General features: G+C 40.2%; 1 protein-coding gene across 5 annotated transcripts in view; it reads left to right on the forward strand.

Annotated features, from left to right (window-relative positions):
- The window catches only part of LOC130477169 (transducin-like enhancer protein 4), a 195,100-nt gene that overhangs the window by 86,615 nt on the left and 90,166 nt on the right, over positions 1 to 18,319 (forward strand). For all 5 annotated transcript variants that reach the window (XM_056849239.1, XM_056849235.1, XM_056849236.1 and 2 more), the window contains one exon: positions 16,848 to 16,910. In XM_056849239.1, coding sequence (XP_056705217.1) covers positions 16,848 to 16,910 — 63 coding nt within the window. The remainder of the gene's footprint in view (positions 1 to 16,847; positions 16,911 to 18,319) is intronic.

Raw genomic sequence — 18,319 nt, forward strand, 5'->3', positions numbered from 1 at the left:
TTTGTTAAAACCTAAGTATTGTAGCGTACGTAAGTATAGATCAAGTTAAAGGGGGAAAATATAAAAAATGAATTTTATTCTAAGAAACGGAAAGAACCTTTGTTCTCTGGGTCATCCTGGTGGTGGTTTTATGCAAGGGGAGATGCTTGCTTTTTCAGTATTAAGGCAAAACAGCAACAGACATGCCTGTGTTTTGTTAATATGTTTGACAAAGTATGGCAGCAGAGGCGATCCTTTTTAGATTTTTGCATGAACAATCACCATTTTATCAGCCATTAATGCTCTTTCGGAACATTGTGCTGCACCCGCAAGGCCATAATTTAGCAGCTGTTTACTAGGAGCTTTCATAAAGCACTGCATAGTCTTCTCTAACATGCAGACACCCTAACCTTAGCATTTTCAGAATCCATGCCTCTTTAATGGAAGATCTGTGAATGTAGTTGCTCGGGGATGCGTGACCCACATAACCTATAAATTTGATTGGAAGTTACATTGCCGGCATAGGCTGATGGATAGCAGATTAGAACCCTGATTAACCATGTGATTCACAGGCTGGGAATATATATTGTCTAAGCAAGATTCATCAGATGCAATCAGAATTTCAAGTGGTCAGATGAAATTCAAATGTGCTGTGCGGCTTTTCTTCTTGAGCTTTTCTTCATAGGTTGCCTTTCTCTCCCCCCCTTTCTGTCCCCCTCCCCATTTCCAGTGCTGAAAAATACTTCTTTGATGAATCTGCTCCTCACCCTAAAGCTGTCTGTCTGTTCTTCATCAGAAAGCAGGTCGCAGTTCAGTGAGCAGAAGAAAAGATTTTAATAGAAGCTGTGCCAAGGGCTGTAATGCATCATTTTAGGGCCCTAATTACATTACAATGACAAATATCAATGGTGACAACAGCAATAACCTACATCCTTTAATGGCTATGCTGGAAAAGGAGTTTGGGCTCGGTGCCATTAGATTAGACTCGGTTTCAAAACAGAGGCCATTAGAAGTGTGTGTCCACAGTATTATTGGCCGATAACTGAAGCCCACTGGAAAGCCCTGTAAATAAATGCCTCTCTAAAGCATGGCCCCCTGGGACAAAAGGAGCAAAATTAGATGACCAGGGAAGCAGCAGTGTTTCCGAGGCAACTTTAGCTTTCAAAGTGAAGAATTGGCTACTTAATTTTGTGAAATCCTGATTCTGCCCACCTCCCCCTCCCTCTGCCTCTTTCTCTGTTTCCTGTTGCCAATTAGAGGGATCATAGAAAACTCTGTTGGCGAAGCATCTGAATGATGAAAAAGACCATCTTAAGCAAAAGTAGGTCCCTGAAATGCTGTCGCAATGAAGGTTAAAAAAAAAAAATCTATGCAAGGAAGTTGGTATACAGAGCTGTTGAGTGGGGTGCTCTGACCCTGTTCCCCAATTTCAGTCGTAGATATTAATATGCACACACACAATTCTGCATTCAGAATGAATTGTATAAAATAATTTTAAATAGTTTAATTTCCATGAGTGAGTGTATCAAGAAGTAGGGTTTTATGGTGCATTCTGAGAGGTAACAGTATAAGGGTTTTCACGGTGGAGAATCTTTGCCTGTCATTCTGTGTGCAGGAGTTGTGTAGAAGTGTGCCTGAGTTCTTCCATGACTTGAAACTATTGTAGTCAGCATTTCCCAAATGGTGAGATCTGGGGAACTAATAAATTATTATAATCTTCCTATATTGGGATAATGTAGCATGGTCTTGATGGAATTTATTATCATGGTGTAGAGGCAGATACATGGGTTTTTTATAGAAACAATAGGTAAGAACCTCTACACAAGGAAATATTGAGAGCCACCTAAATTTCTACTAGTAAGAATATGTTCAGCCCTTTGGTAAGTTGGCTTGCAGTTCACTAGTATCGAGTTTGTGGCTCTCCTGGAGGTTTGAACATTCTTTGTGTAGTCTATGGTTTATGATTTCTTCAAGAATCATGTTTGGATGTAAATATAGTAGGCTTCGCTGTGTCAGGGCAGAATTGGCCTGGATACATGGTTAATACTTGTCTGCCTGGCATGATCTTATTTGATATTTCTTCGCCATGATTTTAAAAAAGTCATTGTCAGAGTCTGTCCCAACTCTAATACTGTCCAAAAGGAATTGATTTGGAGTTGCCATCCTAAATTAAGGTACCTTAGGGTTGACACTAGGACTGGGCCTCGGCTGTTAGCCAGAGGCCATGGCATTTGAGAGAGGCCTAGAAGTGACGCCAGTGTCCATACAAGACAGATGCCATGCAGCTAGATTTTGAATCAGTCTCAGGAAGAATACAGTGAACCACAGAAGAGTTTGTCTGATTTAGAAATAAAACCATTTTTTTTCTTCCAAGCCGATTATCAAAAACGTAAGAGGCAGGTTGTTGTTTTTCCCCTCTAGCTTTTGTGTGCGTGTGTCATCAAATAAGTAGTGATTATGGGGCTCCATCCGCAGACCGCCAAAATGCTGCTTGCCTTGACCAACACTGGGTTTTTGTACCCAGAATGTTGATTGGCCGATTTATTTTTTTAAGGATATTTCTGTGTTTCCTTTTCAGAGTCTAGCTCAAGGCAGCTTACAGTTAAAATACCAGATTATCAATTTCAAAACAAGCCATTAAAACTGCCGCAGGAAATAAACAGCATAAAACAGACCTCAGACCAGAAGCAGACCTCTGATTTCGAAGGCTGGTAGCCTTGTGGTACCTGCCTGAGTGTCCTGCCTGTTCCAAAAGACCAAGAGTTGTAAGACTCCATTCCCGTGCTAGTGGTGCCGAAGGTAGTTTTGGTGGCTGACGGAAGGGCTGTCATGCAGCCTACGTTTGGCATTTGAAAGGACTTAACTTGGCTTTTTAGTGGGAGAGTTCAAGGCATGTCACAACTCAAATTGCCTTAGCATGTAATTACAGTACAGCAGAACATCCCCACCACTAAACTGCAGATGTGTACTGATTCCGTCATCCTTGTTAATAGGATGTGAAAAAATGATTGAAGAATTGTCTCAGCAAGCCTGTGACCAAGAATAATTTGTATACCACTAATAATACCTTTGTGCAGATAGTACGCACAGAACAAAATGAAGGGTTCTTCTGTGCCTGGAGAGTTGTAGAGGGTGGTTTTCTTTGTCTATCCTTTTACAGTATGCATGTGCCAGGGCATTTGGGCGCTTCAGTTTCAGGGCTGTATTTTTTTTCAGGGTGAGGCTGCTTTTTTGCAGGGAAGGGAGGTATCTTGACTTCTCCCTTTATGCAAGCCTCCTCCTTTTATAATCCTCCGGTTTAGCAGGTGGCAGGTTATGGCATGTTTGGGGTGAACATGCAGAACAACCTGCTTATTTGCAATAAACTTTTATTTGATGGTTAAGATAAATATTTGGCTTTGAGGGAAGTATTTAGACAGGCTTCTGGGTGGCCAGCCTGAAATATTTTGAAAACAATGAGTCAACCACCCTGAAATGATCATGGGAATTTTAAAATAAAACAAGCCTTCATTTTTTTTGTTTCCCAATGTTTAATGTTCTACTGTACTCCATTTTTTTCTCTTCACCTAGGAGAAACTTAGCAAAAAAACAACAAAAAACCCCCTCTAATGCTTGAGATTATTGGCTTTTGAAATTTAATGTTCCCATGTTTAGCATCTAAATTTTTCAGATGTTTTGAGAGATTATGTTTGTTTCTTTGCAAAGAAAGAATAAATCAGCTTGTGGCGATTTTGTTCACAGAATGGACAGTGTGAGATGCTTAGTAACTAGTAGATATGTTAACGATTGCTGAGTAGTGGTCATTTTTGCCCAATAGAAGCAAAGTTGTTATCAGTAAGAGTACCTTCTGACAGTTGTAATGTAAGGCACTGATACCTTTTTAATTGCGATACTCAGTCCTTGCAAAGGATATGTTTAAACACGGACATTACCCTTCTTCACACACCCCATTTTCTGTCAAGTTGAGCATTTGTTGGCCAATCCTTGCATTGATGCATAGTTTGCAGTTTAAAATGAAAAGTTACTTGAGTGCATTTGTGTCAGTGCAGTTGGCAGCATTCTTCCTCCCATAGGCAGTCACATAGCTGGTATCTGCTGTTGGTGCATACCCAGAATTTACTGTATTGCTGGGACTGGTGGGGATTGTAGTTTTCTCAGCCTTCCCGTTTACTGAAGAAACAGTTCCCAAAAATCCCAGCAGGAAGTCATGCTGGGGAAGATTGGGAGGGATAATTTACAGGAAAAAGGGGTCCTAGTCAGAGTTTTGTCCTTTGATTAAAGAGCCATCCTGTAATGAGATTACTTTCCACCCCTTTGGAAAACTAACTTTGTGGTTTGGGGGTGGGAAGTGAGCACTTCTTTGTGTGCATGCTTGTATTTTGCAAGCTTCCCCCTGAAAACTCAAAGTGCCTGCTGAATGTTTAAGTGTCTAACAGGGATATGTATAAAAATGAGAGCAGATCTGTGTTGAGGTGCTCATCTAGAACTACATATTAGTATGTAGTCAGTATTATGAAGGTTTGCCACCAGGAAAATGTATGTGTGGTTGTGGGAACTATAAATAGTCTGTGTGGTTAAAGTGTAAATACACATGTCATGGTGGTTTCTGTGTGGTAGAAGCAGAAGTGAAGAATCCTGCGGATTCCGACCTACACATTACAAGGTAAAATAGAGGGGGAAATGCAGGAAGAATTTGGAGTGACATGATCATTTAGTTATGGTGGTCAGCTCCTCAAATTGTGTGTGCATTGTCTTAGATTCAAAGATGAAAGTATATCAACTTAAATTCCATATTGGAAACTAAGGATATATGGTAACCCTACAGGAAGAATACAGAGAATTCAGAGGAACTTTCACTGACAGTTCTGTTGCGTCTTTATTCCTTTTGGCTTATAAGGGTACTTCTTGTAGCTGCTCTAAAAGACTAGCCCTGTAATAGATCAGCATCTTTGCAAAACTCTTGTTACTCTTAACTGCAGAAACAGATAAGAAACAGTTATCTTCTTCCCTGGTGATGTAACTTTCTCATTAATTAATTATTTTAGTGATGCCTTGGAAACCTAGACATGCTCAAGAAATATGCATTTTTCTTTAAAAAGGTTATGTAGTTGGAACAGACATTCGTGTACAGTGCCATCATAAGCAGAGTTACACCTTTATGAGCCCACTGGCTTCAGTGAAAGGATGTAGGGTAGCACTGTATGTGACTCTGAATAACAGACTTTCTCCATGAGTGCTGCTGCTCTTTGTTCTCTTAGATCCTTTTATCTAGTTCTCATCCAGCTTTTACTCCCTTATCAACATCTTCCTTTTTGCTCAAGGGATGCTACCTTAAGATATCTTCCAGGAAGAAAATTAGGGATTCTTAATTCCTCCTCTAGTATGTTTCCCTGTGATCTCTTATCCATAGGGAAGGTATTGTCTTGACAAGTGGATGAAACATGATTTTCTACCCTTGGATCATGAAAGAGCTGTTAATCTGGGAGTTGCATTGACTGCTGTACTGAAAACAGACTGAAGGTTCGCATTACTCCTGTTTTCAGTCAAACAGCATACTATGGAAGTTTCTATTTCAGGATGTTAATTCTAAGGCTATTTTTTTTCCAGAAGGGTTCAATTTGTAAAAAAAAAAAGGAAAAGAAAGATCCTTTTCCCACAAGGAGACATTTTCTGAATGAATAACCTATGTAAAAATTCTTGAAAGGGTGAATTGTAGGATTGTTGTCTAAATATTAGGTTATTTAACTTAATTTCTGCAAGTTGTTAATTTGAATTGCACCATGTGTACTGGTCAAAGTATTAGATTTGGCCTGGGAAGACACAAGTTCAGAATCCTTCTTTACATGAAACTCACTGGGTGACCTTGGGGCAGTCATGCTTTGTTGGCTTGTCCTACTTCACAAGGTTGCTGTGAAGATAAAATAACGGAGGGAAGAATTATGTATACTGCCCGAAGTTGCTCAGAGGGAAAGGGTGGATAATAATATTTGTGAAACACGTTTTACACAGTGCTGTACAACACAGAACTGTTATCCAATGGGATTTGCAGATTAATTTGTACAGAAGTAAAAGTAGAGCGGACAGTGGGAGATAGCAAAAAATATATTAGAGGCCAGTAGAAATAAAGGAATTTTCAGGGAAGATTGCTAGTTTATTGAATATTAAAGTGTTCCTTAGATAAGGAGTGGTACAAGAAGAAACAAAAATATGTGAAATGGGAAGTTTCACAAGCTTATAAAGACCAGAAGAATTTTTTAAAAATTGAGGAGAATCTAGAACATTCAAAGATGGAAGATAATCGGAGCTACAGAATAAAGTGTAGAGATTAAAAAAGAAGGCATGAATGACAGGGGGTATGAGAGGCAACAATATGGATCTTGCTAAACAGGAGTGAAGGCAAGGCATCACAGCTCAAATAGATACAAGAAATCTTGCTAGGGAGAAGGGAACATCTCAGGAGTTTCTCATCTGTTGTATGCAGTTGTCCTCCCTATGCAAAGATCTAACACAGGAGTCCCCAACCTTTTTGAGCCTGTGGGCACCTTTGGAATTCTGACATAGCGTGATGGGCACAGCTACAAAATGGCTGCTGCAGGAGGCAGTCACAAAATTGCCGCCACCCATTTTCTAACACCCTTGGTGAGCACCAGGAAAGGTGTTGGCAGGCACCATGGAGCCCAAGGGCACAGCGCTGGGGACGCTTCATCTAACTTTCCATTGCACCAGTCATCACCAGAGGGAGAAATACAAGATTTCCAGTGCTGCAAGATAATCTGCTGGCTACCAAGGCTGAATCCACAATACGTGATGTTTGGGAAGTGCCTATGCAGCTGGTTTGTAGCCTAGGAATAGAATATTAGCTGTGAGGCACAGTTTTGTTGATACTGTAAGATTAATCACGGATAGGACTTCTTGAAAGAAATATGTAATTTAGGGGCATAGGGTTGTTGTACAGATAAAATGGAGGGGGAAAGAATAATGTACATTGGTTCTCTGTTGGGGAGAAAGGTGGGGTATAAATTAAGTAAAATAAAATGAGCCAAAGTGCTCAAGCTCATTCTCTCCCTCCTCTCTTACCTCTTCTCTTCTTCCTCTTGTGCCACGCAGTTGTTGCAAAAGAAGAGGACTTTATTACACCACAGTTTGTTGTGAAATCCCAATTGGATACTTTAGTACACTGTAGTTTGCTGCTTATTTAAAAAGCAGGGTTTTTAACCAAGATTGGTGTAGATTCCTGGTTTTCCATTTGGAATGTAGAAGTATGCTGTAGTTTAAGCAGCCACCTGCTTTGTCATGACAAATTATGGTTTACTGAAGGCTTCCTTCTTTGCAATTTAGTGAGCATGCAAGCCAGAAGAACAAATGGGGAATTTGTTCGTTTGACAATTGAATGTATCTAATTAGGTTAAGAAAGGGAAATAGTTTCTACTGAATTATAAGGACAGAAACCAAATTGGTAAGAATCAAAAAGAGAAACATACAGAAGAAAATTCAGATGTCAGGAGGAAAAAAAACACCTTCAAACAATACACAGACGAAAGGAAGAAGAGAAATTGAAGAAACAATTTAGTGTCAAAAAAGAGAGCAACTGTAGTTTTTTTTTTTTTTAAATGAAGACATTAAAATAATTTGAAGTCTTGGAAAAATCACCGGAAGCTTGTAAGAGGTTAAAATCTGTAGCAATTTTAAAAAGGAATCGGAAGCCAGAGCACTGGTAAGTAGTCTTGGATGAGAGCAAAGAAAAGAAAGAATATGAAAAGAAATAGAGTACAAGAGAAAATGAAAAACATTGAAGAAGGAAAGAAGAGGACTAAAATAATTTTTAAAACCTGAGTAATTTGTGTAAAGGAATGAACAGCGGCAGATCTTTCTTGAAGAAAACTGAACAAAATTCTGAAAATGTACAGTTCGTGGGGCAAAGTAGAAGAATGGAGCAAAGAATTAGTGAAAAGGTGGCAAAGAGAAAACAAATCAGATTTGCAAACTAAGGTAGTTTAGTGGAAGAGAGAAGAAAATGAAACAGGGTTTAAAGGTATACTGAAAACAATCTCATGTACATAGAACTAACCCAATCATGAAATAATCTGTGACTGAGATGGACAATGATAAAATTGAGGATGGAAAAAACAGTATTGTGTTAGGAGCATGAAGGCCTGTAAAGGATTCAACAATGGGTCAAAGGAATTAGAATGCAAGAGAAGAGTTAAAAATAGGAAGCAATAATTAGATGTGGAGAATAAGTAAAATAAGAGACCAAAAGAAAAAAAAAATCAGATGCAAAACATTGACCTGCAGAGTCAGTAAAGAAGTGTTGAAAGTGCAAAAGAAACAAGAACTACAAAAGATAGAATTTATGATCAGTTGATCGGTCAGTGTGGATATTGGAATAGCCCAGAGTAAGAACAGGAGAAGAATTTAACAAGATTTTGAAGAGGCACAAGGTTCTCAGTTTGATAAGAAGACATCATTGGCATAAGTTGCAAGAACACTACAGTTAACAGGACAAGGCAATAGAATAGCATGATTCTAAAACAAAACAAAGGAAAGCAAGAAAACTGCAATTATATGGGAAAAAACTCCCTGCCCTCACTTATCAAACAAAGTAAGTAAGAAGTTATGGGTAAGTGTTGCAAGTCTAAAAGAATGCAATAAAAGAGGTAGATGAGACTGGAGGCTCATCTAGTTCACGATCTTGCTACATAATGGCCAGCCTTCCCCCATTGTTTGTATGATGCCCACTGCTCAGCCACAGGCATTCAGTGCAATACAGTGCCTAGGAACATGCAGACTCCATTTAGCTCTTATGGTTAATAGCCACCAATAGATGAATATGCAGTTCCTTTTAAAAGCCATTGGAGCCAGGGATAATCATTACATCTTGTGTCAATGAATTCCACAAATTGTATGTGACAAACTACTTGGGAGGGGGGGGGGCTTTTGCATCTGTTTCATTGTTGACCCTTGGTTGTATTATAGAAGATCCAAGTTTCAGCCAGTACAAAACAGGAAAAAACAAGATGAAAGGAAGGTCATGAAGAACAGTAGCCTTATTAGCAGCTGAGCGACTTTTCAACGAGAGTGTGAGAAAAGAGATTAACAGGCCACAAAAATCAAACTAACACCAGGACCTGAACTCAAAGAAACATCATCTGCTCTTATTAACATGAGACAGATTAATAGCATAGGAAAAACAGGTTCAGCCAATTAAAAAAAAAAAAAGACTTAAAAGACCACGCTGGCTGCTGTGACCTGAAAAGCCACATAAAATGTTTTTTGGGGGGTAGGGTGGAGGGGGAGCCAGGATAATGTAGTAGCCAATGTTTAATTCTTACAATAAACTATAAGAAAGATATTTTTGATAGACTTCTTGGGTACACCTTTAGAAGGTGTGAATGAGTGTGAAGGGATACAGGAGTTAGCAGTTATTTTGATAACATCGACACTGAGTTTCTCAAGCTGACCTTCAGCAAATTGGCGTCTGATCCACCCATGAAGGTCAGCCATAACTGAGGGTCTACAGTTCATACCACATAACCTACCATCTGCTTCTGGCTGTGCTGTGACTGCTCGTATTTCTGAATGGGAACCCAAGGTTCCAGAGGAACTAAGGAGCAAATATGAAGGCTATGATCACAGTGATGTACATCCCAAATGCCCAGGTGTATCACAGATCCCCTCGGCACTAGCAAATGAACTTCTATATAATTTGCTACAGGGCTCTATAAGAAGATTAGACTCTGGAATATCCTACAAGATGGTGGACTGGATCCAATGATCTGTTGGTGGAAGACACTGATGAATATGGATCTTTCTGTTGTCCCACTTCCACTAGCAGTCCTTTGCAACCTGTGAAAGTTGGTTCCCAGGGTTATGAGACCCACATGGGGTAATTGCCACATGGCTTGGGCAGCTACACTAGAGAAGGGGAAGGGGTGAAATTGCCCCTTCTGGCTTTTCTGTCAGTGGGGTGGAGAGGGCAATTTTATCCCTTTCTCAATGTGGCTCCATGACCCTGGGTTCCATGACCCTGGGAGTCAACTTTTATAGTGGGATCCCACCCCGTTAACTTTTTTTGTAATCAGAATTCTCTGTTTATATATAATTCATTTAAATACGTATTACTTACTAATATTAATTACTAATTTAAATCTGATCAACCCCCAGTTTTTTTTAATGCAGATTTGAACATGAAATCTATCACTGTTCAATGCATATCTGAAGTGTATGTTTTGGTGTTCAGGAATTGTTTTAGAGTTTCCAGATTTATACTTGGACAGGCCCAGGTGGTAGATCAGGTCAGGAAGGGTAGTAGTCACAGAGGTGCCTCTACCATATGGTTATAGTATTCTGCCACCATAAACCCTGTGAGGGCAGGTCTGGGAAATCTGCATGCATCTATCAGTCATGTGAAAGCTTGCAAAATAATGCAAGCAACCTGGCATAACGCTGATGCACCACTGTTCTTGGTAAGAGAAAATAATGCAGCTCACTTTTATTTTTACTTTACTTTCACTCTTGCAACTGAATAAAAAAGGACTAAGATTTTTTAAAGTCCTGTTTGAATATCAGATCTATCCCTGTCCAATATGTTTCTGAAACCTACATTCTGTTATTCCAGGATTATTTTAGGCCCTAGATGAGATACCGATTTACACTATTTTAAAAGATGGCAGTTGTTTATTAAAACAGAAGTTGGCCTTCCAATCAGGCCCCTCTCCCATCTGGCCTAATATCGCCCCTTCTGTGGCTCACCTGTTTTTGGGGGTGAGTCAACCTTGTTTCTGAAAGCTGGCTGATAGTTCCTAAAGTGAAGTGTATAGAGGTGGGACCAGCACATTCACAAGGCAAATATAGGGTTACAGTGTGGACTCTGGCCTACAGAATATTCTCTGTGTGCTGCATCACTGTTGGAAGAACTAAGGCTTAATACGAAAATCTTTTCTCAATCATTTCTTGGCTGTTGGAAATTATTTGTGCAACTGGAGTGTTTCATTAATGAGCATCTTGTTGAGAATGCTGTCTTATTGGTAGCTGTGTATTCTTTAGTAGGTTAGATAGGTTTTGAAGGCGTTGCCTCTTAAAAGATTGTGTAGTGAGAAGGTCGAAAGGGTGCTGATGAAAGAAGGAAATCTAAATTATGCAAATATGAGTGTCTCTCTCATTCAGGTAACAATTTTGCATGAAAGAGCATTTTGTCACTGAATGTAATGACAAACAGACCCTAAGTAGAATGCCATTTTAAAATGTCCTTCTAGAGGTGGTCTGTCTTCCTCCTTGTATTAAAGTAAAATACTTATGGGTAGATTGTAGAGTAGATGGGCAAATGAACATCAGGCCTCCATGTGAATTAAAGGATTGTTCTGAGAACAGAAAACACTTGTTTTCTCTGTGAGCTATTCTGTGTTTTTTATTCTAGCTTACATGTTTTGTTCACAGGTCTGCTGATCTTTAGTAAGTGTTGTTTAGGTGACACGTAGGGCTGTGCAAAAAACAACTTCACAATGCTTTTTTATGGAGTAGGGGGCAACCCCTTTGGGGACCCATAAAACTGGACCCCCCTGGCACAAACTTTACCAAACTTAGAGGTTCGTGCAAGGAGAGTCCCTTGAAGCTACCCTGAAAATTTGGAAACTCTACCTCTAAAAATGTCCCCCACAGGAGCTCCTTAAAAAAATGTGTATTCTCTAATGTTAATACAGCCATATTTGGCTGATTTTGCGATCAGCTATTTGGCTTAGGCTTTATTCTCTATTTCAATATCCAGCCCCAAATAAACGCAGAAAAAGCCAAAATGCCTTTTTTGGGTTTATTTTCGGGTCGGTAAACCCGATATGCACAGGCCTAATGACACATCTTGCGTCCAGCAAAAACCTGTTGATACTTTAAGAAAAGTAGACTGTGTAATATGATATGTAAACTAGAGGAATAAGATGGGGGGGGGTAGAGATGTCAAATTTTCTGAAATTGTGAAGCCATGGGTGGGGGGAGAACAGAAATTTTGGGAAAAACTGAAATGCATGTAATACTTTCCTATCAAACCTAAACTTGTTTAATTTTAACAACTTAAAATGCACCATTTACAAATTAGCATATAAAATTGTGCTGTTTGATATACTTATGGAATTAAAATGTATAAATGTCTTGGTTTTCTACAAGAAAAATTGCAAATATACCCAATACTTAAGAAAGAGTTGCAAATTGCTGCGCATCGTGCTACCTTAGTACATGCATCTTTTGCCATCTAAGAGGCAGAAAAATGTTGACAATAGAACACAATTCCTTTATTCAACAGGTAGCATATTATTTGGATACAAACACTCATACTAACACAGTAATAAGACTACTGGAATATTTGCATATTAAGTTAAACTTTTTAACATTGAAAGCACTGAACATTATAATAATGTGTTATTAAACACATTTTAGCATATTGTTGCCCAAATTATTTACATTTAAACCAGACATATTCTTAAAAATGTGTTGTATATGTCTATAGTATAAATTTGTTATCACATATGTATCTGGTCCCCATGTGGACATCCTCCCCCACCCCCCTGCAGAATCTGGCCAGATAAAGATAGGGAGTATTTTCTTTACAGACCTGGGGCATCCCCAGGATTGCAGAAAAAGACAAAAATATTGTTTAAAATGTTCTTTCAAAAATACAGAGATCTCGCAGCACTACATTGCGATATCTCATCTGCCATTTTTGATAAAGGAGGAGCAGCCACGTGCCTCAGCATGAGCGGGGCGAGGAAGAGCTGCTGTGGAGCAGGATGGGGGGGGGGCAGGCAAGGAGAAGGAGTAGAAGCCGCACAGGTGGGGAGGAGGACCAGTGAGAAGTAGGAAGCACCACCATTCCTCAGCCACCAGCTGCCATGGCCACCTGTGGGTGATCCAGGCAGGTGGAGGCAGTGGCAATGCGAGGAGTGGGTGGTGAGCAGGCCGAAGTAGCAACACTGCAGGCCCATGGGCTAGCCAGTCAGTGGCAAAGCAAGCAGAGGGAAGATGGGATTCTCCCCATACATCTCAGGTCATTAGCCAATACTGTAGACTGTTTTTTTTTTAAAATTATACAATATGTTTTGAGTGAAAAGGTATCTAAAAAAGCATTCTAAAAGGGGGGGGAGTATTTCATAGGAGTGATTTTTTTTTTTTTTGAGGGCTCCCTCAAGTCCTTGGTGGGAGCTTGGGAAAATTTCTTGTTTTTTCCAATTCTCCCCCCCCCCTCGGGCCTTTGCATCTCTAGGTTTCCAGGAATGACAGTTCATCGGCGGGGTCTCTGTGCATGTGCAGTACCTGTGTGTGCCTGCACAGAACATCACTAGATGAATAACAGTTACAAGTAAGCAACACTGTTTTTCTGTCCCTGTATGTTGCCTTCTGAAAGGCTTATTTATGTAATCATAGAGATATTGGCTATCCTGATTTTCAAAACGCTCTCAATCGGGAAGGATCTGCCCTTATTGAAAATCAGCAGGGAATCCAGAGTGTTGCTCCACTTACTTACTGCCTTTCAGGTTACTGTCACCTTGGAGTAGTTTCTGAAGTACTGTACTCCCACTCTTCCACATGAAGTAGGGATATATATGAACACAGCCCAATAGAACTGGTGTTACTGATGTGTGAACTAAGTTTATGATTCTAGTTTTATTACTGCTGAAGTAGAAGTCTGAGGGAATAAGCCCTTGGTCCAGTCTAAACTTATTTACAGTTCATGAAGGGCTGCTGATTCACATGACCCTCTGGCTGATGTTAGCTGATTGAAATTCCTGTCCGTTTTGGCTGTCTGCCCATGGCCAGCTGGCTGTGTGTGACTATTGCCATATCACTGCAAACATAGTTGTGTGTGTGTGTGTGTGTTTATAATGTGCAAAAGTTTAATCCTGTGTGAAAGGCTGGCTTCGGGCACAAAAGTCAGCACTTGCAGGTACATCAAGCAGGGTCTGACAGTGCTTCTATGAAAATGGCACTAATATTGAATCATTTTGAAGCTGTTGCATTTGGAACTTTATTCACATTAGTTAAGCAGGGTAGTCCATTGTGCACTGGGCCAAGGCTACAGTTGTAGATTATCAACAGAAAACTGCCCGCATCCATCCATGTTAGCTGCTCTGTAATGTTAATTTCAGTAATTGAATTGTTGTGTGCCTTTCGCCCCAGTAGTGTTGTTGTCTTCAGGCTTCCCGGTTCATTTTGCTTTTATCTTGAGTTTTTTACCTCTTGTCATAGACAGGGGCCTATCTCACTTTACACATGGGTATTCCCGTGGGCAAAGGCTGACAAAAACCACTTGATTCCAGCCATGATCTTGATATTCTGATCTTGATAGTCCAGGCTAGCCTGATTTCTTCATATTCAGGAAGCGAAGCAGGATCAGCCGTGGTTAGTAGTTGGATGGGAGACCTACCCCCCTCCTTTCCAGGCTATATATTATATCAACTGAGGGGGTAGCCTGCCACCTATCTCGATTAATATGATTGGAATTTAGGCGCCATCTTGGGGTTTCTTGGGTTTATTTTAATTTAGGATTTTGCTGTTTTAAATTTAGAATTTATTGTTAAATTTATTGTTTTAATATTGTTGATGTATTTTAAATGATGTCACCCGCCCCGAGCCTGGCTTTGGCTGGGGAGTGCAAGCTACAAAATGCAAAAATAAATAAATACCAGGGTCATGACATGGAGGCAGGCAATGGCAAATCTGTCTCTGTCTCTCTCTCTGTGTGTGTCTCTGTCTCTCCCTGTCTCTGTCTCCTGTATTGTTTCCAGGATCATGTAGGTTCTCCATTGTTGGGATCTCTTACAGAAGGCTTCTATCATTGTAGAGCTTTGTTACCAAAGGTATAAATTGCTGGGGAAATCCCCAGGATGGACAAATGATCAGTATTACTGATTGTTCCTTCCTAGAGACAACCACCAGGAAGGTTGGATGGGCAGTCTGGCCATCAGGTCCTCCAAGCATATATTCAGAGGTAGCTGTGTTGGTCTGCAGTAGAGGGGCTAGATTGGAATCCAGTAGCACCTTAGACTAACAAGGTTTTTGGAGTATGAGCTTTCAAGAATCAAAGCTCTATTCATCACTCCGCTACTGGACTCCAGTGTCTGCTACGGGAGTTAAATTTAGCTCTTGGAGCATATATGTGACTGGCCCTAGTTAGTGAAGTGTAGCTTGGGTTCTCTTGTTCATCACAAAATGGCCTTCCTCATAGCTAAAATGCTGTGTGTGTGTGTGCACACACATGCACCTCTAACCTCTGTGTTGCTGTGGTTCTGTTTCATCATTTCCAAAGTGAAGCAGAAATAGGTGGGTTGTCATTCACAAGATTCTTCTGTCTCTCCCCCTTCAAATACCTTTACAAATCTAAGAACCTTGCTTCATTACATGAACAAAGCATCTTTGAAGGCTGTTCAGCCCACATAACTCAGGATATATTAGCATGCAATCTAGCCTGGGAATAAACTCTAGTTTGAGGAACTTATGTACACCAGGAAATTGGACGATAAGGGTATGGTATTATACCCTAACATAGATGGTCCAGGCTAGCCTGATCTCATCAGATCTTGGAAGCCCGAGTTAGTATTTGGATGGGAGACCAGCAAGGAATATCAGAGTTGCTATGCAGAGGAAGGCAATGGCAAACCACCTCTGTAGGTCTGTTGCCTTGAAAACCCCATGAGGAGTTGTTGTAAGTCAGCTGCGACTTGATGGCACTTGACATACACACATGATATCATGCACCAGCTTTTAATCAGAGCTGTGGCCATTAAATGGTGGGCTTTTTAAGTGTTAAAATATTGTCTTTGTTGACATGTGTTTCTTTTTAATGGTAAATTAAAAGATTATCCATTTTAGTTCAAATAATGGCTAGCCAATGGTTATTTTTTAACAGTATAGTATGCAAATATTTTTATGAGATTTCAAAAAGTCTCCTATTTCAATATTTGATATCACATGTAGAAAGGAGAGTTTTGCTGCCCCTTTCGTTTGAAAATGATCTTGTTTTGGAAGGAAGCACCGGGGTTTGTTCTTTTCCTGTGAAAGGATCCTTAAACCTTTCAAGGTAACTTAATTGACTGGTGGAAATTAAAGTCTCTGTCCTGTGCTGAAGCTTGAGCACTGGCTATTGCAAGGAACTCTGTAAGTGGCAAGTGATTATTGTTTACCATCATTCACCGCCTAATTGCTCAACTGGGTCTGTCACAGCCTTTCCTTACATTTTATTTCCTTTTAGGAGAATGCCTGCAATGTGAGGATTTGACATTCCAAGAAATCCAAAGGTCATCTATGACCAATATTGTATTTTCAGGCAGGGTCCTCCATATTCATTGCACAGACCACCCCATACTAGACATATTTTAGTATGATAAATAGGGTGCCGGAGTTAGAAAATTATACTACTCTGGACTTGAAACAGGAGCTTATGGGATAATCACAGCGTTGGCATGGCATGATAACTCGTTCCTGTGCTCTGGCATTAGGACAGCTATGTGGGGCAGCTGAAGTCGTCATAGCTGGCTGGCCCCCTTTACCAGTATGCTACCTTTTGGGGCTGTGGAGGTGAGCAGAGAAAAGCTAGAAGCGCCATTCGCGCGGTGTTTTATGGGCCCTGCCTTGATCTGGGAGCTGTGAATGTTGAACCGACTCCATGCTGCTGTCTCTGTGTAGTAAGTGGAATTTAGCATACATGTGAAGCATGAGAATGGATATTGCTACAGTGGCTGAAACCCAGCACCTGAAGCCAACCCAAAGGGTCCTGCTTGGTCCTCTGTAAAAACTGCCATTTAAACGTGTTAGCTGTCTTGTATGAGATTGCACTGGTATATTTGCATTATGTCACTGACTTCTGTTCTGGTTCTCATCCACAGGCAGAAATTGTCAAGAGGCTGAACGCTATATGTGCCCAGGTTATACCCTTCTTATCCCAGGAGGTAAGGGAAGTTTTTTACGTGTGCACTGATCTCAAACTACAGGATAACTGTTCTTACTTGAGGTGAACCAAGGTAGTGTGATGCTTTTAGCCCTTCTGTTTCCCTCTTCTTCGCTCGCCTTCCATTGTCATCTCCCCAGTATCTTAATCTTAATTTGGAATATGATACACATAAGACAGTTCCAAATAGTGATCCTAAATATTTTTACCAATCTACCTCCAACACCAGAACAAAGGGAGAAGAGAATAATAAAAGCCTTGCTGAATCAGACTAAAATTCATTTAGTCCAGCATCATATTTTCCAGCAGTAGCCAGGTACCTCTGGAAGCCGACAAGTAGGACAATGTAGTGATTGCCCGTCCTTGTTGTTTGTCCCTAGAGTGCTTCCAAACATTTAGAGGTTCTCATTAACTGCCATGGCAAACAGCCATTAATAGATCTCTTCTTCATATGTTTGTCTAATTCTTTTTCAGAGTCTTAGCTAGTTGTAATCCTGTTGGGGTGGTGATGTCACTAACAATGGTTTTGTTGTGTTGTGCTGCCGCAGCAGCCATACACTTGCATCCCATGCTGTTACGTCCTGCTGCAGTAAGCATTAGGATTGGGCTGTTAGTTATATAAAAATGTTTGTCATGTCAATGCATTGGTATTCAGAAATACGACTCTGTCAAGCTGGCATCTAATGGGATATATTGAAAAATTGCTGGAAAGGCATGATTTGTGCAGCATTTTTGACAACTGCTGTTAAGCTTGGCAGAAAATACGAATAGTCATCAACTGCTGATGCCTAGACAGTAAACAGGCTAATGCACGTTCATTCCCCTCCACCTTCTTCTCCTCATTTCACCCTGATTATTAACCAAGAGTTTTTAAAATACATTATCTGTATTTTGAGGAGACAGTACCCAAAGTGTAACTTGGTAAGTTAGTTTCCAGAGGCATATGATTTTGGTGAAATGATGAATCCCCAGTTCTTTCCTATTAACTATAGCTGTTGAGGACTTGTGGAAACAGATGAAACGTTATACCTTTGGGAACTTGCTGCCATTGACTTGGATCAGAATAAAGTAGGACTTCATAAGCCATGAAAGATATCATGGACTAATAGTGGGCTAATGCTTGTACATGTAGGAAGAAAGGGGAGATAAAATTGGTGGATTTGGAATATGGAGCCCCTTCATTCCTTTCATTTTATTATTATGATCCTCTGACCTCCTCTGTATTGAGCAAAGGAGCACCTTCATATATTATCTGTTCCTTGTGTTGTAGGGTTAATTTTGCTCTGAATGCTTTGCAGTAGTCCTGAGGTTCTGGAGAACTTTGGTTTATAGCAGTGGCAGGGAGCACATAGTGTGCATTTATCACTCACACTGCATGGCAATTTTATTTATCCCTATTATTGGTAGCGC

The sequence above is a fragment of the Euleptes europaea genome, chromosome 4, assembly GCF_029931775.1.
Source record: "Euleptes europaea isolate rEulEur1 chromosome 4, rEulEur1.hap1, whole genome shotgun sequence".
Taxonomy (NCBI): domain Eukaryota; kingdom Metazoa; phylum Chordata; class Lepidosauria; order Squamata; family Sphaerodactylidae; genus Euleptes; species Euleptes europaea.